The sequence below is a fragment of the Apus apus genome, chromosome 1, assembly GCF_020740795.1.
Source record: "Apus apus isolate bApuApu2 chromosome 1, bApuApu2.pri.cur, whole genome shotgun sequence".
NCBI classification, from domain to species: domain Eukaryota; kingdom Metazoa; phylum Chordata; class Aves; order Apodiformes; family Apodidae; genus Apus; species Apus apus.
Window position 1 is genome coordinate 77,369,820 of NC_067282.1, and position 27,788 is coordinate 77,397,607.

At 41.3% G+C, this 27,788-nt stretch overlaps 1 protein-coding gene across 1 annotated transcript in view; it reads left to right on the forward strand.

Moving 5' to 3' along the window:
* The first annotated feature begins 1,358 nt into the window (after window positions 1-1,358).
* The window catches only part of CD96 (CD96 molecule), a 95,564-nt gene continuing 69,134 nt past the window's right edge, over window positions 1,359-27,788 (forward strand). Inside the window, exons 1-3 of the mRNA XM_051629396.1 lie at window positions 1,359-1,645; window positions 21,114-21,325; window positions 22,650-22,683. Coding sequence (XP_051485356.1) covers window positions 21,302-21,325; window positions 22,650-22,683 — 58 coding nt within the window. The 5' untranslated portion in view covers window positions 1,359-1,645; window positions 21,114-21,301. The remainder of the gene's footprint in view (window positions 1,646-21,113; window positions 21,326-22,649; window positions 22,684-27,788) is intronic.

The following is a 27,788-nucleotide window of genomic DNA, read 5'->3' on the forward strand; positions in this document are numbered from 1 at the left end:
GCCCAGCTGAAGTGCCCCTACACCAATGCATGCAGCATGGGCAAGAAGCAGGAGGAGTTGGAACCTACAGTGCTACAGGAAAGCTACACATAGTGGCAATTACAGAAACTTGGTGGGATTAATCCTGTGACTGGAGTGTGGCTATCAATGGCTACAAGCAGTTTTGTTAGGGTTGTTGTTTTTTTTTTCAAAAGGCTACATTTTCCTTAAAAAGATGTAACCTAAAGGATGTCTTTTGAGTCCAGGTATTAAATTGCTGTTTATGAGTGGAAGGAACTTCTAGGAAGTTTGGAAAAGGCAGGTTTTACAGGGTTTCTTTCTGTTTAATGATAGATTATATCTTAAATACTCTAGCAAATTTGAGCTCAGAAGTAATTTGTTGAGAGAGATGAGAGAAAGGAGGTTTTGGTTGTATCATGTGAGAAAGAGAACAATGCAACTCAGACATATGCGCTTTATGCTTACACGTGGTTTGACTCTGTGGGGGACATCATTCTCCAACCTGTCAAAGCTCAGTGTACAGCAAAAGTTATGATGTAACTGATAGTCTTTCTATGAGCAATCAATTTGTCTGGAGCCTGAGCCTTCAAAGCTGGTCAACAGAAAAATTCTTTATTGAGAGTTGACTAGCAGACAAACAGTACTGGAGTTTTAAGCATTTCTCTGAAGGATTTGGGTTTCCTTTACAATACTTTAATTATAAAAGCTATGCTTCTAGCATTTGCTCTCAATTAAATACTCTTGTTTAGTTTATTCTTCTCACATGGATTTCCTGTCTCCACCCAACACTGGCTAACCAGAGGAGTACCCTGCAGACTGAAAATCATTTAGATAGTTTAATTTTCTATCTGCCTAAGTCTTTGCATACCACTGCACGTATCAGATGATAGATTTGAATCTATTAAATGTAGTTACATTTTATTATCCTTCTAGGTCCCTTCCAGCTTTAGATATTCTACAGTTCTATATTCTATATAGAAAAGTGATTAAAAAGGATGACACTTAAAATCTGGGATCCCAGCTCCTCCTCTTAAATGCTCATTCACTGCTTGTGATTCTAGCTCAGAAAAATGAAGGTGAAAATAAAGACAATCTTTAACAGGAAGTATCTGCCTAATTTTCAAGCCCTTACAGTGCTGCCTAAACAGTGCTTACAGGAGGGTAAAGAAATGCAGCCTGCACTGGAGAGAAACACTGCAGCTAGAATCAAGTGCTAGTGATGTCTTCCCTTGGCACAGCTTCCTCTCTGCTGGCACAAACATCTGATGAACAAATGTCTCTAATCCCAGGGGGGAAATTTCCGTCCCATCTGGTGTGCAGCCCCATAGCCTTAACTGTGAAACAGGGGAGTAAAGATTGCCAAGTAGGGATGATCTTGCCCATGGAGCTTTCTTGTTAACTCACTCTACTTGTCTTGCTGCACCTTCAGCAAAGACTAGCCTCTGAAACGTTTTATTAAGTCCTCTGTGGAAGAAGAAAAAAATGTGGTGGTTTTGAACAAATGTCGTTGGGGATTAACTATTTGTCGAAAGATGATGAGTCCTGTCTGCTGATTCTTTTCATCCTACTTTCTTACCAACTTAGAGGGTGTATGCAGTTGTGATGAAAATACTGCTTTTAAATCCATCTTAGCAGGAGAAATACAGTAAGTGTTTGTATTCTCATCAGTACATTGCTGATGAAAGAAGTATTTGTCTTTCATGGTTGGGCATGCATGCTGAAGTCTTGGCTGAAAGCCTTTTGTTCTTGCTTTAAACATGGCAAAGGGAACAGAAGATGGAAAAAAATAAAGTAGATTTGATTGCAGCAGAGTTGTGTGCTTTTATTGCTTTGATTCTTTGCACAAAATTGACCAAAATGGAAATGAAAACTGGGTTTTGTTTTCTAATGTGGTCAGTAAAACCTGCAAGAAGTTTTTTGAAGGTTTTAGGTAATGAATGCACACAGAAGCCTTGGAGTCAGTCATTCTTCTGTGATATTTCCTCTATCCAATTCTGCAACAACTAAAAATAGTGATATTTAAAAAAGCAAATCTAGAATTCAGTGCTGCTACAGAGGCTTTTCCTTTAGCTCTGAATAGCGTACTAATTGCAGGGATTTGACAGCTCTTAGGCATTCATCATTTGTACTTGCTCTTACTGTAGATGTTTAATTTAGTTGCAATATAATTCTTGAATTTGTTGTTGTAAAAATTGCCAGTAACAACCTGGCAAGGTATAGCAAAGGCAAGTTGTCCTTTGGTGTAGCATCAGGGAAAAAATGATACCAAGATAGCTCCTGTCTGAAGACTTAAAAATCTAGAGAACATCAGGGGAGTGAGGAGATGCCTAAGAAGAGGAATGCCAGAAACAAGACATCATGACAGGCATCTTGGGGTGTTTGAGTTGGGATTTATGCAATAGACTTATGCAATTTGGTTGTACTTCTGAATAGGGGGAAGAAGACAAGGTGTCAGATGCAAAAGAAATAATGGGGAGGATGAGGAAGTTGAAGGCAGAAGAGCGTTAAATGAGAGGTGGTTGGGAATATTTTGGAAGCAGAACAAAACCATGTGCTGAGAGTTATGGTTGTGGCTGATGTGACAGCAGAGCAACAAGTATTTTTCCATAGCTAGTCTGCCCATTTTAGCTAGATTAATAAGTTATCTCCATTAAGGTGTGATGTTCCAGACAATCAATTGAACTTCCTGAAGCATTAAGTTTGACATGATCAGTGGACTGAAGGTCCACTCCTGATGGGGTGACCTGGCACAGAGAGCACCAGTATTCTTACTTTGAGGGTGCAGCAGGAATAGGGCTGCTCCAGTGTGAGGGAGGACCCTGAGCTGGCGGCAGTCATGGGGTCCTTCAGTGGCACCAAGTTGATGTCCAGGGAGCCTGGTCAGGGCCCAGGGTTAGGCACTGGCATCCGCATAGCACCAGCCCAGGGCAGACCTGGAGGCCTGACCAAGCCAAAAATATGTCCCTGGGCCTGGGAAGAGCAGGGGGCTTGGGGGAGAAGGGGGCCTGTGATAAGGAGGAAAGGCAGGTCACAGAAATTAATGCTTGTCAATGCTCCTGGGGCCTGACAGGATTGACTTGCTCTTATGGTAGAAGAGTTGAAAAGCAGTGAGATTTTTCAGTAAATGTGACCCACAGCCACCCAGTATATTGTCTTCCTTTTCTTTGGAGGCTAGCTTTTCCACTGCTTTTTCCCTGATGCTGCCTAAATTGCAAATAATTTTGAGAATCCAACTCCAGGAGGTAGTTATGAATAAGAAAGTATAGGGAGGGTGTGTGTACAGAAGGAAGATGCTACTGCACCAGACAACTGCTGCACAGCAGCTGGACATGAACAAGACCAAGCAACAGAGACTGTAGCTGTAGGGCAGCAAGTCATTGGGCTGCTGAATTTTCAGGAGTTTCCTACTCATGTCTCTGCCGATCTTCAGCCTTCTCAGGCATGGATTGACTCTCCTAGCCTTTGAGTCAGCAGGTACTATTTCCTGCTTGGGACACTTGTGGTTTGATTTTAAACAGGGGGAAAGATTGTTTTCTCCTCCTACCTTTCTTGCTTATCTTGTGTGATGGCTAACAAAGCAGATTCAACGCAGAGAGAAGAGGCATAAGGATCCATTACATACACTTATTTCACTGGTTCTTACAAAAAAAAAAATAGTCTATGTGTGAGTTGAACAGAGACAGTCTTGGCAGCCTGATACTGCTAATTAATCCTTCCCTAGAGTTAAGCCTTTCTCTGCCTGCGCCTGGCAGCGCTGCCCGCACCAGCGCCGTGCGGATGCGGTGGCTGCGGGTGGCCGGGCGGGCGGCTCAGCACCACGGACAGCGCCGGCAGCGGCCCGCGGCGGGGCCCGCCCCTCACCCCGGCATCAGGCCTCGGGCCCCTGCGGCTCTGCCCCGAGCCACCGAGCCAGCCAGAGGTTGGCCTGCAGGCAGCCGGGGAGCTGCCCAGAGTAACTTCTGCCTGTTCTTTAGAACTGAGAAGCAGCTTCGCTCACTCCTGGCTGGGATCTGAGAAGTATTTTCAGGAATCATCTAGTTTTTCTTCATCCTGGGAGCAGAATTTAAATTCTACTCAAGAGCTTGCATCTCATTCATAGACATTAGAACCTTCCTTACTCGCTCAGTGAGGGGAAAACAAAACAAAACAAAACCCCACCTCAACTCTGTCTATCCCAAGCTGTCAAAATATGCAAGAGCAGTATATAGAGATCATAGGTACTGTTAGTATTGGTGTCTAATTGCTTCAACCACAAGGGATGGTGAATATTATCTATTCATGGTGCTGCCATTGTTTTATTTGCTGATAAGAAAATTGGCCTTTGGCACTCCTTTTGGCTGTGAAGGAATAAGATTGCTTAACAAATATGTGTTCCTTTGTAGACAGTTGCAAAATGTTGGAGTATTTTTGTAGAAAATTATTATTTTAGAGAATCTCAGAAACCTTTTGTTCTTGCTGGTATGAGTGGCATAAAATATTTCTACACTCCTTCTCAATACCCAGGCTGCTAAAGCCTCTTTCTCTATATTTTCACTTACAGTAGAGTCATTTGAATATGTGACCTTCAAGATCTATACAGAAGTTGTAACTTAGAAGGATCTACAGTGATCCAAAGAAATTATGAGACTGGACTATGTTCAGAGTAGGTTAGCAGAAACAAGTCACTAGCTTTTCAATCCAAACTGGCCACTAATGCCTTTATTTGGCCATTGAGTTTGTGAATAATGGGAAGTCTATCATTTTGATTCAAAAAGGAATAAATACCTTGATAAAATATGGTAATGCATGACTCCTTGATGTCCTGGAGCACAGTAAGTGTTCAGTATGATTTTTCTGCCATCTGAACTAATACTGCCAATTTGCTCTTGGACACGTGTAATTTGCTTCTACATAATTTCTCTTCTTTGGCTTCTACCCCACTGTACTACATGTCGAGAATCCCTTGATGAAAACGAGTACTTACTGAAACCAAAATCTGATCAGGAATGTAATTCCTTAAAGAATAAGACTTTATGCTATGGGCAAAAGTTTGTAGTAGATCAAAGCAAAGGCCTGTGTAATTGCCAAGTCAATCAAGCCATGAAACAGAAAGCAAAGTCTTTAATTTCTACTGCTCCCATTTGCAAGTACACAATGGGCTGTCATTGCTTAAGTTGCTTCAGCTCCTATCCTTAAAAACTAGAGCTGCCCTTCTGCTGGTGATTCATACTTTCAGAAATAAACTTGCAATAAGAGCATTAATATATATTTTGGAATCACACTCATTCAACAGTTCTTCAGATAAAGAAGGGTTTTAAAGAAGAAAAAATTTCTCTCCTGAACACCTGACAAGAGCCACCTTGTGTGTCTTTGTAGGCTTTGATATTTAATCATTAGTAGAGGTACATTTTGTTTTGTTTTCAGTATTTTACCACACTGAGAGAGTCAATCTTATCAGTTGATTTCTCTAGGTTATCAGGGACATGTTTAGGTAGAGGGCAATTTTTGAAGGAAATCTAGATATAAAATGTGCTGCTACTGGCTGATCTTTGACATTCAGATAAACATAGTTTGCAGGATCTATCTTCACCTTTAGGGTAATTCCTTTCCCTCTGATTATTTTTATTATTATTTTAGTTCTTGTGAAAGGAAAACATTACAAGTCAGTCAATGATTCAAAGCTAGCTCAAGTCAGCAGAAGATTACATTAATTATTGTTTGGCTCCTGTGACCTGTTTTATCCCCAGCTAAGTTTTTAGGAATGATGTGAAAAGTCTTTAACATTGTCATGTTTTGTGGTGGTAAATCTGCTCCTGAGCAATCTCACTTAGTAGAAAAAGACTTTTTAGTGACTAGTGAGGTAAACTGTCAAATTGATGAGAGTTTATTACCCCAAGCTTGGGAAGGGGTAGAGTTACAAATCTGTTTGAGTCATTCTCTGAGAACTGAGGATTTTGGCTTTCAGTTAGCATCTTACTAAACAATCTGAGAGAAAGAAGTTACTTTCTTCTGCTGCTTTTTCAAGGGATGAGGAGGGAGCTAGTGCAGTTCAAATGAGCTTTGGAAGCTGTAAATGCCCACTGTTTGGACCAGAGTCACTGGACTAAGGCAGGTAGCCTGCAACAGTGCTGCTGTGTGGATATGGTTTTGCCCATTGCACAAAACCACACAGAGAGAGGTTGAGATTGGAAGTATCCTCTGGAGTCCGTTTAGTCCACTCATCTACTCAAACAGAGTCATCTAGACCAGGTTGTCCAGGACTATGGCTCCAAGGATGGAGACTCCACAACTTCTCTGGACAACCTGCCAGAGGTGGTTTTTGACCACCCTCAAGCTAAAATAATTTGTTAATAAACTGTTCAATTGTAATCTACTGTATTTCAGTTCCTGCTCATTGCATTCTGGTGACAAATCTTAACAAACTTCTTCCATGTTCTGATGTATCTGCTGAGGCTTTTTTTTTTTTCTTTTAAAGCCTTATTTATTTATTTGTTTGTTTTCTTCTTGCACTCCTAATATTTTATATGCTTTCTGTGTTTTCTGGTTCTACATATTTTTTGAGGTTGCAGTCTTGCAGCTATAAATTTCCTTTGTTTTGCTGGGACTTTCTCACCAAACAAGGTAAAGTCCATAGGGTAACAGAAACTGTAAACCATAATTTTTCCATATATGAGCAGCAGAACTTGAAGGCCTGGGGGCTGCAAATGATTTGATAATGTATAAGAATTAGCTGTCTTGGTTAAACCCATTAAAGTTGCTTCTTTACCACTGTTACTGCTTACCTCATGGTTTTGTGGGTTTTTTCTTTAGTGTCTGTCCTTCTGTGTTCCCTATTGTTTGACCTTTTCATATGACCATTCAGTTTTTTTCTTCCTACTAGAAGACATTTTTATTCTCACTAGCACTGTTATGTGCATCTTTAAATTTTCTATGTGACAAAATATATTCTGAGCAGATTTCTAACGGTGCATAGATCACCTTTAAAACTGAACATTCCAGGAGACTTCATCTCATGATAAAAAATAACAACAAACAAAAAAACACCCCAACAAACAGAAAAAAAAAACCAAACCAAAATTTATTAGATTTCATCAGAGTGATTCTGCAATGTGCTAAATATTTTCAGAAAAATGGATACAGGTTCAGCCCTTATTCTGGGCATTACCTCACATTAAATAAGTGTGAAAATATATCTTAACAAATATAATAAAAAATAATAAAAAATTTAATTATCCTTGAAGAAGCCAGAAGGATTGCTGTCTTGACTCTGCATCCTTTAAAATCCTAATTAAAAATTTTACCCACTACTACATTTGAATAAAAAACCACCAACAACAAAACACTAATCAGTTAATTTGGATTTACTTTGTTTTCTAGAATTGTGATTTTTTTTTTTCAAAAAAAAAACCCTAGTAACTTTTTTTTTTATGGTTTAAACTAATATTTCCCCATCTGTGCTTTGCTTATGTACTCCCTTTGTGGGAAAACTGAAGTCACAATCCCAACACAGAAGCAGTGGGCTTGATATTTATACTAGAACTGTAACACATGGACATCTGTTCTCTTTACCATTTAAAAGATACTGCTTCCAAAAACTAATATTTGGCTTTTCCATCTGTGGGCTGTTGCTGTGAGATGTGGTTGGTTGGAGCTTGGGAAAGGACCCCACCATCACCCATGGATGGCCCTTGCCTATTGGATGCTGCGGGGCCAGCAGAGGTGTCTTCATCCAGCCCAAGGGCTGAGGCTCTGCTGCTCTGGCCTCCTGCTGGTGCAGGGGCACAGCTGAGGGACCCAGAATCCTCTTTCAAGTTTGCTGATGATTTGTTGTGAGGTCTCAAGATAATCCTTTCCTTCTACCTCTGTTCCTTTGCACATAAAATGAGAATATTGAAACTAATTTGATTTGATCCAATATTTTGAACTTTACTGAAGGAAATGTGCTGATGGCAGAGCTATTCATTGGTAATACGTGCACACATAAAAGAGACAGGACCAAAGTAATTTTAGTAGGACAGGACAGTAATGATAGGGAGGATGCATTAAACCAGGGACTAGTGTTGACTCTTAATAGGTGTAAATGTCTAATCAAGATAATTCTTTTCCTCCTGGTTTAGGGTGAGATTTTTGCGGCAGCCAGTCTTCCATTCAAAAGCCGTTTTGAATGAACATGTGGGCTGGCATGTCTGCATTTTGCCTTTTGCTTTGGGAGCTTAGTGTCTGTTACCACAAAATGTCAGTATCCTGCGTTATAGGTCTTTGTAGGAGTTAAGTCTCCTTGGTGCTGGGTTCAAATCCTAAACACACACATTCATAGAGCAGTTGAACTACAGAGCTGCAGATGTGAATGTTGCACTATTTCTTCTCTTCCTTCTTAAATATACTTGAAAGACTTGAAGCCTGAACTGTAATGATAAAAATGCCTCACAGTTCATGCCAGGATGAGATGGAAATATCTCCTGGCTGTCACTGAAACTCTGTTTCCTGCCCTTAGAGCAAATGTAACAGAGATAAGTCTGTTCTCTTGCTAAAGAGGTATTGGGTAGTTTATATTCCTACTCCTGCATCATTATGTGGTGTTTAACAGGACTAATTACCCAGAACAGAAGCAAGGAGAGGATCCTGTGCATGGGCCATTGGATAAGGCATAAAAGCCAGGCTGCTCCCAGACAGGGTGCTCAGTTTCTGCTCTGCCACAGGCTGCAGATTGATTTTGGCTTCTGGAAGTTTCTCTGTGGCATTTCTGCTTAAGTAGAGACATTTTTCAAGGGTAGGCTAAAAGGTAAGAGGTAGCACAGGGAAGGTGGGAAGAAAGTTTTACCATGTTTTCTTCTCACAATTATTGTATTTAATTTTCAAATGCCATCTCAGACAACATCAAGGATTATGATGCCAGAATATTTGTCTGTCAGATCCCTTCCCTCTTACCTTACAGTACTGTATTTTTCCACCACATCTGCAGTACTCCCTGCCTGAAAATGGGAAGCTGTCAGTCTTGAATGAGATCTATATGTTAATGCACTAAGCATAGGGACAAGGGAAGGCAGAATCATTTCTGTGCACTGAGGGGTGGGAAAGTTAAACTGTTCCTGTATTGCAAGGTTTGCCTGCAATGCTCAGGCAACAATACAAACAGTGGTAGGAGAGAAAAATGCTGCATGAAAAGTCAGACAAGGCATTTCACAACAGCTGTGATTCAATTATAACCTCGACCTGAAATGTTTGGGAACTGACTCATGGACCCATGACTCTTAATCACTGGACAAAGAAGCACACACACAAAAGTTAGAGATCCAGGCTGTTCTGTGAGAAGTTGTTGAAAGTCTTGTTGTGATGCTTCTCACCTTGGAAAAGCTTCCTTTCCTCCCTTTGCCAGCTGGTAATAATTGTCTGAGCTGGAGATGTGCTATAGCCCATCACCTCACAGTCCTTCATCCAGTTCAGAAATTATTGATCTCTAACCAAGTGTCCTAGAAGTTAGAGTAGACAATGCAACAAACAGCTGGGGTAGCAAAATGATCTGTTCCCTGCTCAGAGCCTTGGAGAAGGAGGTAGCAAGGCCAGTGAACCAAAGTGCCTTGAGCATCTGTGGGGAGTGAGTGATAGCTCTAGATACAGTTCCCTTGTCCAGGGGAGAACTCAACTCATATCCTCTTCAGAACACAGCAAAAGGGCTACCATGTTTCTTTCTGAGTCCTCGAAAACCTGACTGGTGAGGGGAGAAAGGGCAATCAATCTCTTCCCTGTCCTTTCTTTGGAGAATAACACACACAGTGTTTTAATGGCATTGTAAGAGTTAAAATCTTCAACATGGAAACAGCACCATTTATTTCAGCACAAATAAAACTAACTTGTTTGTCTTAATTTATAAAAAAAAACCAAACAAACAAACAAAAAACCCACAACCCCCCTCCAAAAAAAACCCACAAAAAACCTACAACCAAAACAAAAACCAACCAAACAAAACCAAAATAAAATTTAAAAAAACAACACCCAACCAAACAAAACAATAGTCATTCTAACGAGGGGAATTTTTTTATTATTAATTTAGCAATGAAGCTGAGAAATCAATTATTTTTATAGCTCTGTTTCATACCATTGTTAGACTTGGGGCCAAGCTGTTTCAGTTCAATTCCATTAGCACAGAGTGTAATCTTAGCCACGCTGGTCTTGAGTTTGCTGATTTTTAAGCCTCTTTTGTGATTGGCAAAAATCTGAGTAAAAAGCCTATAACGGAAGCTTGCAATAAATTGAATTGGTTGCAGACAGCTAAAGTAGTCTCTGCCTGCAACAGTGTGTGACAGTAAATGAATTTTAAATGGTGAGCAAGAACTGTAGTTTGCCTAATTCGACAGCTGAACAGTTTAATGAAACTGTTAAATTAGAACTCTGTCCGCAAAGGTGTGGACTAAAACTATCATAGCAAATCTTCATGCATTGATGGCCTTTGTGGCATCAATTTTGTCTCCTTCTAGGATTTCGTATCTGATGAACAAAAGTAATTGAACTGATACACTTTAAGTTGGTTTCTCCAAGATATTTGGCCATAAATGCCATGTTATACCTGATTTTTATCTTGGAACAAAAACTCCAAAACAAAAATTAGAAAATGTATAAATTCAGAACTGGTCTGCTTACTGACATGCCTCAACGCACTCATCAGTGGGAGGATGCTTGCAAGTTCTTAGCTCAATATTTCACCAATTTGAAATCTGAGGCAATATATAACTTGTAAATGACACACTGACTAACAAACATTAAATATGAGGTTTCTGAGGAGGCCTTAATTAAGATTGTCTACTTGTGTAGCTGAGCTCTGGTGATGTGCCTCTTGATTTAGCCAAAAGCAGGGTGACTGCTACATGTGGGAATTTAGAGCAAGGGTTTCCTTAACAGTTTAACTGCCTTGGAAGTCAGTTGACTAGAAGATACTGGGATCTTGGAGCATACTGGCCTAGGTGGAGCTCTTGAGGAACATCTGTGACAACTAGACACCAGCAGGATTTATAAAGAGAAACATCTGGGAAGATGGGAGGCTTTTTGCCCAGCTACCCAGCCTGTGGCTCAGTGTTTTAGTTGGTACTGGACATCCGAACTGTGCTTTAGATAATTTAGGGTGACATGACAAGCTTCTCAGTGAGACTTAAGAAGTCATTCAGTGCCATCATTGAAAGGAGGTGAGATGTCTGATGTCAGAGCGCAACAAAATCCAGTGACTGAAGGTCCCTTCACTTTATGGCTGCAAGTGGAGCAGGCTTTTTTGTATTGCATTTTGGTGTGTATTTACCTATTGAAGCACTTCATTAAGGTAAGGGTCAGGTGTCCCAGGCCCAGGGTTTCAAATGGTTACCTTCGGGAGCTCATTCCCAAACACAGATCTTCCTCTGAAACATTATGCCTTGTCTGTGGTCAGGGATGACATGCTGCAGAGAAAAATAATGACTTCAAATAGCAGAGTATCCTTTCCCTCCAGTCCTGCAGCTGTTTGCAGAATGAGCTGCAGCTCAGGGACTCTGTATCAAACCCAGTGACTAGGGCTATGAAGGGATTTCCTGTTAGGATGGCCTAACTGTGATCTTTGGAGTTATTGATTTCTTCTGTAGTGTGCAGTCCTGTGTTGGAATCAGATGGATGTGTTTGATCTACTCAGTTTTCTGCCATTGTTGGCCCTGTGCCATGTCTTGCTTTTGCCTCTGACCTCCAGCAGCTCAGTCTTAAGGACTGACTAATGGTCAGACTAATAGGTCCTCTCTTCTCCTACTCACATGGAAAAATGTTCTCGAAAATTTACCTATGTTTGCTGATCCATTGTGGCTATTGTGTGGGTGTTTCTTAGAGGATGCAAAAGGCAGATAAGAGGCTTTTACAGATTTTACTTCTAGGCAATCTTTTGGAACTTTTTGGCATTTTTTGTCCCTGGTTTACCAATAATACATCTAATTTGTGGGAAGAATTCCTTATGTATTTTGTTTCTGACATCCAAGTTCAGAAGTCTGCTCTCTTCATCTCCAGAGCCCCTGCAAATGTCTAAGTTGAAGGAAAATTTTTACGTTTTCTGCAAGTGGAAGACTTTGCAAGCAGACAAGAAATAAAAGCAAAGATGCTTTGTTTAAAAAGATGTGTTAAGTTTGGGGTTTTTTTTCAGTGCTCTCTTGTCTCCTTCCCTTCCAGTGATCAGAAACAAATGTTTAATGAGATAGGCTGATGACAGATGGCTGAAAGATCAGGCAAATCTACAACTGTTTCTTTTGAGAAGCAGACTTATAGCCACTTGAAGTTGCAACTGCATGCTTTTCTACCTCTTTCAGCAGCTGGTATAGCTAGGTTATTTTAGTGAATCACTTGATAATTTTCTGCAATACAATTGTGACTTGATAGAAGATACTGTTTAGAGGGATATGATCTCCCTGAAGTTGGTGGTTGCGGTTTAGGACCTGTTGTGTGTTGCCATGATGCCTGAAATACAACCTAGTCCATTAAGATCAAATGAATTGGGCATTTGCTCACAGGGGCAGTGTCTGCAGCCAGAAGTATTTATAGTGATTAACTGCTTTTTTAGAATCTTCTGCTTGAACTGCCAAGTTTCAAATAGTCACCCCTTGGGAGATCATTGATGATACATCCACATGTCTCAAAATTCAGCCGCTTGATCTTTATTGAACTTGATGAGCAAACATTTAACTGATAGTTGAGACACTAATTAAATGCTATGTCTAGACTCCTGGTTCAGCATTGAAAGGAAAGACTAAATTATTCAATGACAATTCGGGGAATTACAGGTCCAGATCTTCATCAGACTTGCAAGAAAGAGGGATTTGTTCAGATGATTGAACACTGTTTGCTACTGCTGCCTACTGCTTTGAATATCTCAGCTGATCCCTTAACTTTAGCCAGGCATCACTAGGATCCCACTCACCAGAGTTTCCAGGGGGGTGCTGGAACATTATATTTTATAAGAAAAATCAAAGTGTGAGACCTTGGTTTTGTTCTGTGCTTTCTTGTCATTCTTATCATGCAATCTTACATATGTAAAGTTCACCTACCTTTGAAAAACATGATCTGGCTCCTGGCTACAATCCAGTTGTTTAATCTTACATTTAAAATTCTTCCCTATTTCCTTTATTTCCATCACTAGGAAATCAGTTGCTTTTCCTACCTCTCCCACCCTGCCTTTTATCACTGCTCTTGTACATCCCTACATTTCTGCTCTTTTTCCCTGCAGCCATACTTATGGCATCTGTTAAGGTTGTTAGGATATTAGACCTTATCAAAATGTCTCAAGCTCTTTATAAGACACATATAACTCTATTTTTCAGTGACAGTAGATGGCTATTCCTCCCAATTTAGTCACGTGTTATTGCTACCTTGTCCAGGAACTAGAGAAGTGAGAATCATGCTTGACATTTCCACAGGGAACTTGGAGGCAGGCAAAAATTTCATCATTGCCAGTGATTTGTGCCCTGTGCAGAAAAGATTTGTACAACAGGACCTGCACAATACCGACATGCTTGGTACAGGGCCAGCTTTGCTTCCTCTTTTCCCATCCTTTCAGTAACAACAGAGTGCAGCAGATCAATTTCCTTCACTCGGGGGAGTCAGGAACTGCTCCGGGAACAGATGCTAGGGAAGCAGATGGGGCAAGAGCTGATCTGGAGCAATGACAACTCAGTAACCTTTCAGCATGAGCCTGAGATTACAGCTTTCCCCCTTACTGCCTAGCAGAAGACAAGTACAGGAACAGGTGAAAGTACAGGCTTAGTGCTGCTCTTGAGCAGTGGCTGATGGCAGCTGGGCTTCTCCGTTGAAGTGTGTTGGCCGTGAAAAGGCTGTTCATGGTTGAGTGGGGCTTGTTCCGTCTTATATTATATAGCAGCCTTTCTTCCAGTGAGTCCCTCGGGCTCTTTAGAGTTTAGCCAGCAAGGCTTTTAAGCCAGGCAGTTGAGAGCTCCTAGTGTAGAACATAACTAGGCTCTCTTCCATTTCCATAAGGGCAAAGGCAGTCAGAAGTTTTGTTCCATTTGTTTCTCTTTTGTTTGGGGAAGAGGGATGTGTAGTGTTTGTGTCTGCACATTTTGGAGGAAAATAGTAAAGCTAAAGAATCCCCACAAACAAATCCCTTCATATACCCTCAAAACCACAACAAAACAAAACAAAAACAACACCACCAATAATAAACAAATGAACAAAAAAAAACCCAAAACAACAAAAAAGCAACCAACAAAACCAAACAAAAACAAACAAGAAAACAAACAAACAAACAAAAACCCCCACAAAACTCCACAGGGATTTATCCGGATGGTTCACAGTATAATGGAGAACTTCTGAAGTCTAACCTGCCTGCCAAAATATTCAATCTGATGCAGAATTTTACATGTGTGTTTGAAACCTCCATTGCAACAACTTGCAAATTTATACTGTACAAATTACAGAGGAGTAATGAAACCAGTGTAAGGATTTAAATCTTCAGTAGCAAATTTAATTTTACTCTTTCAACAGACTAAAATTTCATTTTAATGTACTCAATTGAAAATGCGGTTTTAAAACATATAATAAGGAAAGGAATTGCTTCTTTCAAAATACATATCCCAAATTCCCTGGGTCATTTCTTCAGGATACTTTACAAATGCTTCATTTTGGCAAACTAAAGAGTTTAGTCTGAATGAGTGCTTTTTGGATGACATTTATTCTTTCTCAAGATTTATAAACACCAACTTTGTGAAGATAGATAGGTCCTGCACCTATTATTTAGAAGTGTACTGCAAACCTGGCCAAGTGACCATAGAAATAATTTATATTTTTTTTCAACCTGAGCTTTACCTTGAAGTATGTTTTGGATAATGGAATTTCTTCTTGTGAAGGTCAATGACTGCTAACATAGATTCCAAAGCTGCCTTCATATGCCTTATTTATTTAGCAGGGAGCCCATGATAACATGTTAGCACATGCCTGAAGGTGCTTGTTCCCATTGTGTTGAGAAGCCTTGGGAACAAAGGCATGGATGTGGTTGGGCTGGAAAAAAAATGAAACATCATTTCATGTTTAGTTCACTTGTTCACAGAGCTCTGAGAGATTTTCTTTATTAAGTGACTGTCACTTGAGAAGCAGCAGAGGAGTAAAAACAGATGACTTTGTACAGCAAATCTTTGTTTGCTATATTACTCTTCAGCACAAGATTTTCACCTTGTGTCTCAGAACCTCATGAATGGGAGTGAAGGAAGCTGACAGCTATTTCTTTGGAGTCAGTGGTTTCCTAATGCTTTTTTTGTATGTGCTTGTCAGTCCCCTCTTCCCTCCATTCATCAAAAAAGCTAAAAAGAAACCAAATCAGGCAGTTGGCTGAAATGTATTTCTGTGTAAGTATTAAGACCTAGACCACAGACTTCTTACAGGATGCTGTGTGTTTGAGTCACTTGGAATAAAAATGTTGTCCAGGGGATGGCTTGTGCTGGCAGTACCTGTAGTCTGTATCCAAATTCAGGTTTTTCATGGTGCCAAGTAGAAGGTGAGTACAAAATGTGCCTAGATATGTTACCTGCTGTTAAGCTGAACTTGAGAAGTGTGATTAAGGTAGCACAGACAAGAAAGCTGTTTTGTCAGCTGGATCACAGCATGGGGATGCTGCATTTTCTGCGGTGGATAGAGGTTGGGCTCTGCTGAGGAGATGTGCCAGAGCAGAGGTTTACAGCACACTGCAGTGGTCAGGCTCCCCAGCTTGGCATTTGTCACTAGCGAGCTCAGAAACAGTCTTCAAGGTGGGAGTGCAATCTGAAGAATTACTACAATATTTGGCACTGTCACACATTGTGCACTCTTAATTTGCAACTTAAAAAAAATTATAATAATCTCAATTATTGCTTGAGAGAAAGCTGATATCAGCTGATAAAACTGATCTGTGGCATTTTGAGAAGCCCAGTCTCAACCAAAATAATTGTGGAGGAGCAGAGATGGGTCAGCAATTGGCTGTTTGGAGAAGAAATGTCACAACCTGTGAACATGTTTTCTTACATCATGAGGGCTCAGAGACAAAGATGAAAACTAGCTGTTAAGTTAGAGTCAAACTTTACAGAGGAAATGCTGGTTGTCAGAAGAAAGGAGGAAAGCAACACTGAGGTCCAGAACACCTTTTGAGTGCTGCAACCACTGCAGCTACCTGAAACCTTCTGAAACCACTCAGCCCTGCTCAAGCAGCTTTTAATTAACAGGTAACTAAAATTCAAGCCCTTCCTTTATATAGCCTTCTGAATTCAGAAAAGTGAATTAATGTTTGAAAGTTTCTAGGCATGTATTCTTCTAGGCTTGCTTCACTACTTTGCGAAGATGCTTGGTGAGCAGCTCAACTCACTGGCAGGCTACGTCTTATTCCTACAAGCGCTACCTGCTCTGTTACAAGCCTCACCTCATGGCAATTACCAGCATATTTTGACTTGACCTACAAAGTGTTGAAATTTGTCTTACAGGAGCACCAGTTTGCTGAATGGTTTGGCTAAGCAGCACCTGGCAACCTCAGGGAAGCAAACACATTCAGCTGGGTAGTGGGTACATTGTATGTTCAAAGGGTGCTGCTGTGTGCCTCGGGGACTCTCACCCTGCAGCTGACAAAGCCCTCAGGCAACAAGCAGCTGGAGCTATTACTGCGGAATTTGCAGGCTGAACTGAGATATCATGAGGGAGGCAGCTATTACATTCCGGCTCCTTTTGAAAAGCGTTCTGAGACTTGTGTTGTGCTTTTTGCTGGATTTAAGACTGTTGACTGCCAGGTGGTGAAGGTCTATTTGTGCTTTCCTCTTTAAGGCAAGTGTCTGCTGTTTACATTAACGAGGGAGCAGCAGTGCTAGATAACTCCTGGCATGTTAACTCTCATCCCTCCTGGGGAGCAAGTCTCCTATGGACTCCCCTAGGAACTGTATGCAAGCTGTAGAGTTGTGTATCTTGTAGATGACAAGCCCAATCAGAGCTTCCTTGTCAGGCAGTGTTAGGGCAGCTGTCTGCAACTTGTGTGACAGTGCACATCTCTGCCAATAAACTACTTTTGGTCTCCATTGTGCTGTGTCTGCAGTCTGCAGTGCTCCTGGGAAAGCTGCCAGGGAGAGAGAGAGAGCAACTGCGTGCACAAAGGTGGCTGGGTGGCACCTCTTTTGATCTGTGTTCTGCACAGTGGATTGTTTGGCTTTGTGGATGGTTCCCCAGAGGTGAACACAAACATCACATACCAGAGCATGAGACTTCAATCAGAGACAGGTTTAACTACTCAGAGCAGCTGGGGTAATGTCTACTTAAAAATAAAATTGTGCCCAAATAAATCCCCGTATGCTGCTTATAGCTTAGGAGTGATATGTAGCTAAATGTAGGATACAAATGAGTAGCCTGTGAGAGGACCGAGAGCACTTTGATGTAAAGCTCTATTAAGTGGAAAGTGGTGATACAAGTTAGACACTGAAGTCATGTTTTTGCAAACACACTTGTGTGCACTACATCCTCAGCAGAGCACCCCGGCTCAGTGCAACACCATTCCCACCTGGAACATTGCCTCTGCCAGCTGTGAAGTCACGTGGCTCACGGGATGGAAAGGTCCTCATTCTGCAGGAGATGGGGCTGGCAAGGAGCAGCAGAGATTGAAATGGAGAAGGTAGCTGGAGTCTTCTCTGTATTTGCCATGATAAGGACAGTGCTCTTCCGGGGCTGGTGTGCCAACTCATCCCACCAACATCTTCAGTTAGGGTTGAAAAATGACCACCCAGAAACCACAGGGAAGGTTATTCTCCTGCTCAGCCTGTGACATGCTGTGTAGCACAGGAGTTTTGCCCTCTGTGGTAAAAGCTCAGGGTCCCAGAAGAGCTCTGTTAACCTTGAAAGCCTGCAAAGTAGAATGCATCAGTTAATTACAGGCATGAATGATGCTAAGTCTGGTCCAAAGGTAGGTTTGAAAGGACATTCATCTGCCATATGCAGGAATTTAACTGAGCAGAAACTTCTGAAATGCTAAAACAGAGAGAATTGCAAAATTATTCCCAAAGCGCTGCCTGTCTTCTAATTGCTGGCCGTCTCCTTCCATGCAAAGAGGGAAGATAAGCAGTTTAGACAAGCACAAGTGCTTGCAGACTTATCATTTAGGGAAAACAGTCATCTTTCTTCTCTTGCTTTTGGATGCTTAAAATGAGGCAAGCAACATACCAGAGTTGAGGGAGAGGAAAGCCAGTCAATGTTACCTTGGTGGCTGGTGATCAAAGGTATATCCCCACTCTGTTGCGCCCTGAGAAGGGTGGCAACTGTTCCCCAAGTGAACAGCACTTAGTTTAGAGCTGGAAATGCCCCTTCATTCTCTGTGTGGCCACACAGACCAAAGGCTGCCTGCCTGCCTTGGGAGGGCAGGGGATTTAGCTTTTCCCCGTAAAAACAGGGCAGCTTAACCAGTTGTCCTCTGCCAACAAAAAGAAACAAGGGAATGAGTCTCAGAGAATTATTATTCCCTGGGTAGTGACATGGCTAACATGTATTTTCTTGTAAAGAACTACAGTGGGCTGCAGCTATTAAGTAGCAGTAATTTATGAAATTAATTGCCAGCTTTACTGTTCAGCTTCCTTTTGTCAATTTAAAAGTCTGTGATTTTGTTCTGACTACTACATTTTAAATACAGAAAATAATAGATGCTGAAAGAAAAACTGCTTGTTCTTTGCATTCAGTTCTCATTTTATTGTGTGCATTTTAGCACTCAAAATATACTGGCTGCTTGCTGGCATTTCCATAATGTCAGAGTGACTGTATTCCTCTCATGTTTCTAATGAGACACAAAGTGTAGAGAAAATAAATGACAGGAAGAAGGCTACAGTTTTTTTTAATGACCAAAATAATATATATTTTAAAGCTCTAGCCTAAGGTTATAGCACAACAAAGATGGCAAGGTCTCTTTCATCTGCAGTTTACTTGAAAACTAGAACCAAATTTCTGTCTCCCCAGGTGGCAGAAAACAGAAGAATCTCCAGAGTCTCCAAAAGCAAAGACCCAGTCATGTACCATTCATCAGTGTAGAGTTGATATGAGTTATTTTGCAAGAATCCAGATTTCCTTCCTTTGTAGGAGTAAAGCCAGACAAGGACAGGACAGTCAGAGACCCAATGAGACAAAAGAAAATTAAAATGAAAGAAAAATTGAAAAGAGCAAATACTGTGAAACTATTAGAAGCTATTTATCTGATGTAAGAGAACTTAACTGGGACATGCATAATTTTATCTCCCACCTTAGCAGCCAAAGGGTTGCACTGACTTTGTCATCAGCTCTTCTAAGGTCTTCATACACACATCACATCTTTTGTATGAATTTTTGCCAGAACTCTAGGGCAATTTCCAGAGATGAGAATTGTTTTTCCCACCTGTGAATTGCACTTTAGTGAGGAAAAGATTGGTGAGATTCTGGTGGGGCAAGCCCACTTACCATGCCTGTGCAGCTGACAATTGAGATTCCTGAAAAGGGAAAGTGTAGAGAGAAAAAAAAAATAAATTCCTGATTATTCTAGCAGATTGGAGAAATTGCAGGCTGTCATTAGGAAAATGCCATCAGGATTCAGTCTCTGAAGTTTTCTTAGGTGTAAATAAGTTTTTCTCAGGCCTTGATAAAGGGTTGGGAGGATTTTTAACAGGTTTGCTGTTAGTGCTTGCAGTACAGGAGCATTTAGAGGCATGTCCAGGACCCATTATACCAACTACAGTTTTCACAAACAGTATCTATCAAAGGTATTGTGTTTGTACCCACATATAGACATAGATTTGTAGTAAGGCCCTCTGAGAACCATATAATCAGTTGGGAGAGATGAATGGTGAGAAAGTGGATCAAAAGAAATGTCACATTTTCAGATTTGAGGAGTTACACTTGAGAAAAATTAAACACTTATCTAAAGCTCTAGGGAAAGTGTGACAAAAGCCAGGAAAGTTTTCTCGTCCCTTGCCTCGGTGTCCAGCATATTTTACCAGAAGGTGTTATTGGAAACTTTCAGTGGCAAAGGGTCAGAGCAATTTTCAGGGTTTCTCTTGCACTTTCCTGTACATAGCAAAGTTTCTGTATGATGATGGAGCCAGAGCAGCCAAAAGGCTTTTTGCATTGCCTGGACACGCGGTATTGCTGTATGCATTTGTTCCTCTGGTTTGATCTTCCCTTAAGTCAGCCCATGCTGGAGTACTAAAAATGTAACTAAATTTAATTTGGGGAAGACTGAACTGATAAGAGATTGCTGCTACTGGGAGTGTGATCAGAACTTTTCTGCAACAAATTTGCAAATGTTAGCCAAAGGCTGAGCACACCAAAAAGCTCTGAACTTCTCTGCTTTGTTGCAGCTCTGATCTGATAGTGCAGACTTCCTGTTTGTTTCAGTAACTTAAGTAATTGTCTGTGAACTAGCTACAAATGAACTATCCAAGATAACAGAATCTTAGGGGTTGGAAGGGACCTCAAAAGATCATCTAGTCCAATTCCCCTGCCAGAGCAGGATCACCTAGAGCACATCACACAGGAATGTGTCCAGGTGGGTTTTGAATGTCTTCAGCGAAGGAGACTCCACAACCTCTCTGGGCAGCCTGTTCCAGTGCTCTGTCACTCTCACAGTAAAGAAGGTTTTTCTGATATTTACATGGAACCTCTTATGCTCCAGTTTGCACTCATTGTCTCTTGTCCTATCACTGGACATCACTGAAAAAAGCCTGGCTCTGTCCTCCTGACATTCACCCTTTACATATTTGTAAACATTGATGAGGTCACCCCTCAGTCTCTTCCAAGGTAAAGTGACCCAGCTCCCTCAGCCTTTCCTCATAAGGGAGATGTTCCACTCCCTTAGTCATCTTTGTGGCTCTGCACTGGACTCTTTCAAGCAGTTCCCTGTTCTTGAACCGTGGGGCCCAGAATGCTTTTGATAACTTTCAGGCAGGCCAGTGTAATGAGTATTGTAGCTAAAGGTGTATGCTCTGATATTAAGTAGAGCTTCTTTGAGGTAGTGCTGTGGATTTAGTTTATATTTAAGTAACACCATAGCCTATAATTTCTTAGATATTTTCATGTCTAGCTTTGATCAGAAATGTGTTAATCTTATGAACGGGTAGAGGAAATGAGTTACTATGGGAACAATGCCTTTCTCTGACTTACTGCCCCAGTTGGCTGCTCTGGCAATTGAAGCACGCTGCAAAATGGAGCGAGGCCACTAGAAACAAATGTGGGTTTCAGTCTTAGAGGGAGCTTTCAAGGTCAACTTTGGAGTAAAGAAGATAACAGCAGATCTTTGGGAACTGTATCATACGTTTAAAGCAAAACAAGAGAAGGAGGAGGAAGCTGTGGTCCAACCATGATAAGGAAAACCCCTAAAAAAGTGAGTATCATCTGATGAGAAGGAGACAAAGCCTCTGCTGCTGTTTCTTGGGTTGTAATTGATAGATGACTAAGGACAGCTGTTAAAATGTCAAGCTTTTAAATCAGTTCTGGTGATAATTAATAAGGTACTTCAGCATTTAATGGCTCTTTGAGCTGCATTTACTTCCAGTTTTCTGCTGTAGACTCACAGTAGAAGCCTAGTACCAAAAACATGGGTGTGTTTTCCTCTGATGTGGAGAGCAGTGGTACCTGCAGCAATGGCTGGTGACCTCAGGGGATTCACTGTTGACTGGGAAGCAGCATCTCATATAGGTATTCTGTTTCCTCTCTTTGCACCTCCCTAAAAATTGCTGCATCATATGGCACATGTGGAGAGGAAAAAGCTAAATATTGTGTTGTAATTAGCTCATGTTGCTCATGTAATTCAGGGAAGAGTTTTCTCTGAATGGAGGTGTTTTAATCCTCTCTTATTTGATTCCTCTCTTTGGCCTATTTCCCCAGCTAGACAACGAGAAAAACATGAGGCCATCCTTCCTCCTTTCAACTCATTAACTCTCAGCAGCATGTGAGCATCAGGTGCGTCCTCACCCCATTTTCATCACTGAGGTTGCATTGCTCAACATGTGGCCATCACGCTTAGATTTCTCTGATTTCTGGATCTTTATTCAGTGCTCCTTCAGCTTGGGCTTCATCTCCCTGATTCTGTTTCTGAAGTTTAATGTTCTGTTTATTACTCGACTCATTTATTTGCTAATTTTGTGTGTGTGTTTCTCTATTGGAAACCTCAGGAACTTGCTTAACTTTCAACTCACCTGCCCATGAGCACCTAGCTGAGGTGGGCTAAATTGCTTTTTTCACACATACGTATGCAGCTGGGGGAGACAACTCTGTGACTATCTTTTGTGCCACAGTCACATCCCAAAGCTAGTTAGGGTCATGCTGTGCCTAAATATCTTTATTTTAAACAGCCAAGGCTGCCTTTCTTTGATTTTGAGCCTCACTGATTAAAACAACAGCAATATCTAAAGCACACTGAGCTTGGCGTGTTGCAACACCTGCTCTCTCACTCTGCACAGGTATACCAGCAGCGTCTCCCTACCTGCCTTTGGCAGTGGTGCCTCTCCATCTCTAGCATGTTCCCAAGCTCTTCTCTAGAGAGCCTTCAACAGTGCAAAGGTGTCAATCATAAAAATAATTAATGTCAAGTGGCTGGCAATAACATCTAAGTCTAAAAACATAACACATGTAAACCCATATTAATTAATTACATCCCATTCTGAGGTTTGAACATGGTGATAATGACCAATGTTTATTTTTTCCAGGGAAATGCTGAGAAGCAGTGCAGCTTTCGCACAGGTAAGTCCTTACTAGAGTTTCTTTCTCTCCTGCCTTCTGAAAATTTGCTTTTAAAATATTTAATAGCTAAGGGTATAACACTCTGCAGAAAGGAGAGGTATACAATAATGATATAAAAAAAAATTATGTATGTGTATTAAATATAAAAAGAGGACTTATGTAGAAAAACAGCAAATGAGAAATTATATTGTATCTCAACATGCAGATAAGTTTTTCTTGTGACCTGGTCCACATTCTTGCTATATATCATTCATACGGATCCTTGCATCTTGTGTCCTTAGTCCAATGCAATCTTCTGTTCTCAGAAATATTTCTGCATCTTCTGAAAGACATGGAGGGGTAGGGACCTCATTCTGGCACACGCAGACCTCGAAGGAGGTTATAGCAAACAAGACTAAGTTTCCAACACAACCGTGCCAATAACAATCTGTGTGAAAAATCCCTTTTACATAGCCATACTGATCGTTGTGGGATCTTTCGTATTTGTAATGTGGATATCTGACAGCATCAAGGTTTTTGTTTTCTGTGTTTCCAAAATTTTTTTGCAAAATGAAGGGTGGAGGGAAGAGCTACAAGAATAAATACAAAAGCTTTAGAAAAGCCTTGATACATAAAATAATCTCATGAGAATGAGAAAGGGAGAGACAAATTGCAGAACACATTGATATAATTTTACCTTTGGACTAACACAGGACTGCTTAGTCTGGTATAGAAGCAATACAAATTCTTCCTTCCTCCCACATGCAATCTCGTCCAAATCCAGGCTGTTGCCAGTGCTGGTCCTGGTCTCTTATTCCTGCAATTTCCCTGCTAGAAGGTCCAGGATCAGATGAGAGTCCAGTGAAATAAAACCTGCTCTCAGAGTTTTTCAGAGCTGCAGGTGACTGTGAACTCCAGTGCAGCTATGGGGACATGGGGCTGATGTGTGTGAGGAAGGTGGAAGGGTGTGGGCTGGTGAAAATGAGGGCAGGGACACCCTGGGCTTGTGCCACCCAGTGACCACCCTGCGGCTGGGTCCGAGGGTGCATGACCTGAGATTTGTCCTTTATCTAACAGTGAGCATCACTTTTCAAGAGCAGGAACAGGTGGCTGGGTAAAAGCTGGCTTTTCACCTCCGGGGTCTCTCAGATCCAGGCACGTGAGTGCCTCCCAGCAGGAAACCCCCAGCCAGGAGCTGCCCGAGTTCAGCAGCTGAGGAGAGAGAAGGTGAGGAGGGGGCGGATCTTGCCCTGCCACGAACAGGAGACAGACTGTGAAATACTGCCTTCAACCATTCAGGTAGGTCCTGTTGTCAGGAATGGGGCTTTGTAGGAGGAGGGGCTGGGAATTGCCACAGGTTTTCCCATGCATCTTCGCCTTGCTCTTCCCTTGAGCTTCCTGGCTTCTACAGTGGAGGGGGGACCTGGCAGGTGTCCAGGAACAACCTTTTCTTGGCTAGTGTCACTGTGGGAAACTGATAGCTGCAAACCTCTTATCTGGGAGAGGAAAACACAAAGGAAGAGCAGGAAGAGGAAACCAAACAAAACGTGTATAAGTGGTTAGTTAAGGAGCCTGTTAGTTGCCCCAGAACTGAAATTAACTTGGTTGCTGTGAAAATAAGAAAAGTTCTCCAAAGCAAGCTTCTTAATTTTGGTAGTGCTGGATATTCTTCCAGCCAAGCAGCAGAATTTGTTAGGCACAACAATTCCTCACAGATTATTCTGTGGAGTCCTTTTGGATGCTGAGATGATGAGAGGATGCTGAGAAACTGAGCAGTTATTCTTCAATCTCTGGTGTAGTAGGCAGTGTTATCAAAACACGGTGAGCTGCAGCAATTACTCATGACTGATTTATCACTTGATTGTAAGAATCCAGTTTAAATAGATTTTTTTTTTTCCCCATCACCTTAGCTCCGTAATTGATTTTTTTTTTTTTTTAATGCTGAATCTTTTACTTCCTCTCATAAAACGGATTAGAGTAATTATGGTTGCATGCTTTTTAATCATTCTGCTACATAATTACTATAGCTGATGTTGTCTTCTGGTTTACACAGTTTCTTTATTAGCAGCTCTTATTGCCAGGAGCTTTAAATGTTTAATAATCTGTCCAGGTGGTGATTTGGTAATTTGCTTGTCTCTCTCTCTGTGTGTTTTTTGTGGTTTTTTTTTAATAAGTTGAAGACCTTTTCAGGGATATCTTCAAGCACCTGGCTTGATCAGAGGCTTTAATATTCACTTATCTCTGACTGGTTGGCCTTGTGTTACTTTTAATTACCCTTCTTCCACATAATCACAGTTACACATTCATCATATAGAAAATGTAAGCAGGTCACATGCAACTGTGTCAGGCAGCAGGAAAACAGACCCTGCAGTAAGAGTAATGTGGCCAATGGCCAAAAACAAGACATAGGCGAGCCTTCATGTGTTGGCACTAGCAAAAGAGCCTTATTGCAGCCTGTCACAGCATTCACAGTAAAGGCAGGCTGTAGTGGTTTCCATTACACGGAGGGATTATACCACCATTTAATCTGTTTAATGGTTTGGGGGTTTTTGTTTTTGTGTTTGTTTTTGTTGTTTGTTTTTGTTTGTTTTTTTTTCTAGAGGGATTCCATTAGTGTGTCTGCAGAAATATAGCCATCCTTCTCCCCAAGCTCCTGTGGGCATTTCCTTATCCAGCATGCCAGCTCTGGAGCAGCTTGCCATTCTCAAATGCCAGATAAAGCCAGACAGCTTTATGGGCAGTGTTTTGTCTCTGTGAAAGGCTCTTGGATCTCGGTTCTCACTGACTTCAGTGTAAACCCCAGGGCTGTGTCTCCACGAGGAGCCCTGCGAGGCTGTTCCCCAGCAGCTGGTGTGTCCATCAGCCTTCAGCCACCACTGATGCCTGACACCATTTTGCAGTGGTCACAGATGGTGATCTCCTCTGGGGCCAGAGCCATAAGCCACAGCCCTGCCTGGCTCACATGGAGTGCAAAGCCAGGACAAGCTGCTGGGTGGCCCTTCCACAGTGGCTGCTCCTAGCCCAAAGTGGGGAGGTGCCCACTTCCGTGGTGGGGCAGCACTGTGCATGGCAGCTTTTCCTGCATCCATAAGGTGATCGGGGACTGGAGAACATTGGAAAAGGCTGGAAGAAGTGAATAGTTCAGCACAGATTATTGAAACTGGGGTCACTGGAGCCTGTCAATAGGCAAAGGACTGCAGTGGGAAGACAGTGCTCAATTCTCCCCTACTTTAGGGAAGAGGACAAAATGTAATGGTTTTCTCTGGGTTAGAAGTAAGAAAAAAAGTATTCTCAGTGCTAAAAGTCAGTGAAGCCTGGAAACAGACTGCCTGGTGACCTGGTGGCATTTCAGCTGCTGGCAGTTACCACAGAGCAAGTGAGACACAAGTCTGTCAAAAGTGCCACAGATACCACAGGGACCTCCCTTCTGGCAGGGGAGCAGGTCTCTTTAATTCTCTTCCCTTTCCCCGTTTCTGTGCATGGAAATGCAGGCCAGATAATGCTGGTATTTGCACATGCTAGTCTCCCAAAATCTGAAAGCAAAATGCAGAGTAAAAGTTGGGCTGTGGTGTTGAAGTACACAAGGAAGAATGAAATCCAGAGGAAGGGAGCAATCATTTATGACTGAAAAGAAGGAAGAGTCAAGAATTACTTGTGGAAAAGAAGACATTTCATTATATTTTAGATATCATCCTACAGATTTATATTAACTTTAGTTTATAGTTGTGTCTTGGGAAATTGTTTCCTTTTTTTTTTTTCTTTAGCATTCCTTCAGCCATTTTGGGATAAGCCTTTTTATTAATTGAAACGACTGTTTGGTTTGGTTTGTTGCTGGTTTGTTTTTTTTTTTCTTTTAGAACCTTGTCTGTGACTTATTTTACCTTGCAGAGGAAACTGGCAGATATTAATTCATGGGGGTTTTCTTATCTATATGATAATCCAGACAAGATTTTGACATTCTAAGTACAATAGCCTCCTCTCAGGAAAGCTTTGATTGCACTAAAACATACTCTGAAGTGCTAATCTCTTAACCTTCTAGAGTTCATTATTTGGACAGATAAAAATTGAGTTTAAAATGACCCATAAGGTCTTCTTGCTAAGATATAATCTAGTTACATTTTTCTCAGATTTAATTATGTGGACTGCATACCATGTATTGATTAAGAAATCTTCTTAATAGAGTCATATAGTAAGGCTCTTGACATGATTTATTCTTTTTTCTTTTCTTTGATGATGTTGGTTTTCAAGAGAAACTTCAGCATTTTGTTTTGTAGAGCTGTCATGACCTTGATGGCTTCTCAGTCAGATAAAGCTTTGACCTCTGGGCCACTTCCTCATTTCAGGAAAACACAGCTGTAAAATTAACTAGTCCTGTGTGACTCACTGGCACAGGAATAAGTTTTTCATGTTACATTGATATGAAGAAGATGAGGGCTGCTTTGAATTATCTACCATAAATCAAGGCGCATCCTTTGTGTTTCTGAAATAGAAAATTTGGTAAGTGCTGCTTTCAGATATCCTTTTTGCCCTGATTCATAATTCTTAGTTTGATTCTTTTTCATACTGAAACAAAAGCAAGCAGAGGAGCTGTTAAATACATGGAGGAGACACATTCAGCTATGTCCCTTGTTTTCTGGAAGGTGGTCAAGAGTCAGGTAAAGTAAAGAACTGCTCTGTGGTGTCCGATGAGAAGGAGGGGTCCAATATTATCACTGCCTTTTCTGGTCCCATCTGTGGCTTTGCTCTGCAAAATCTTTGGTGGATTTGGGACCTCTACAGCCATAGCTTTTTTTGGGCTTTTGTGACCCTGGATGGTTCAGTGATCTCTGCTGGAAAAGCAGGAAGAACTCTACATCAATTAATTACCAAATTATGTGGTAAAAGAAACAAAGGGGAAGTGGAATCTGGATGCCTCTGCAGGGACAGTGTTTTAAGTCTTACTGTGGACTTTGGAGGAAAATTTTTATGTGCCCAAGAATGATGACCTCCTCTCTCTGACCTCCTCCAGTGGATTTGCTTTTAAAGAAGTCAGTTTCAATAGTAATATTAGTTTTCTGATGCTCTGTGGCTCATCTACAAAAACTGTTCATCTGTGTTGATCAAGGGGGAAGGGAATAAGTTACTTT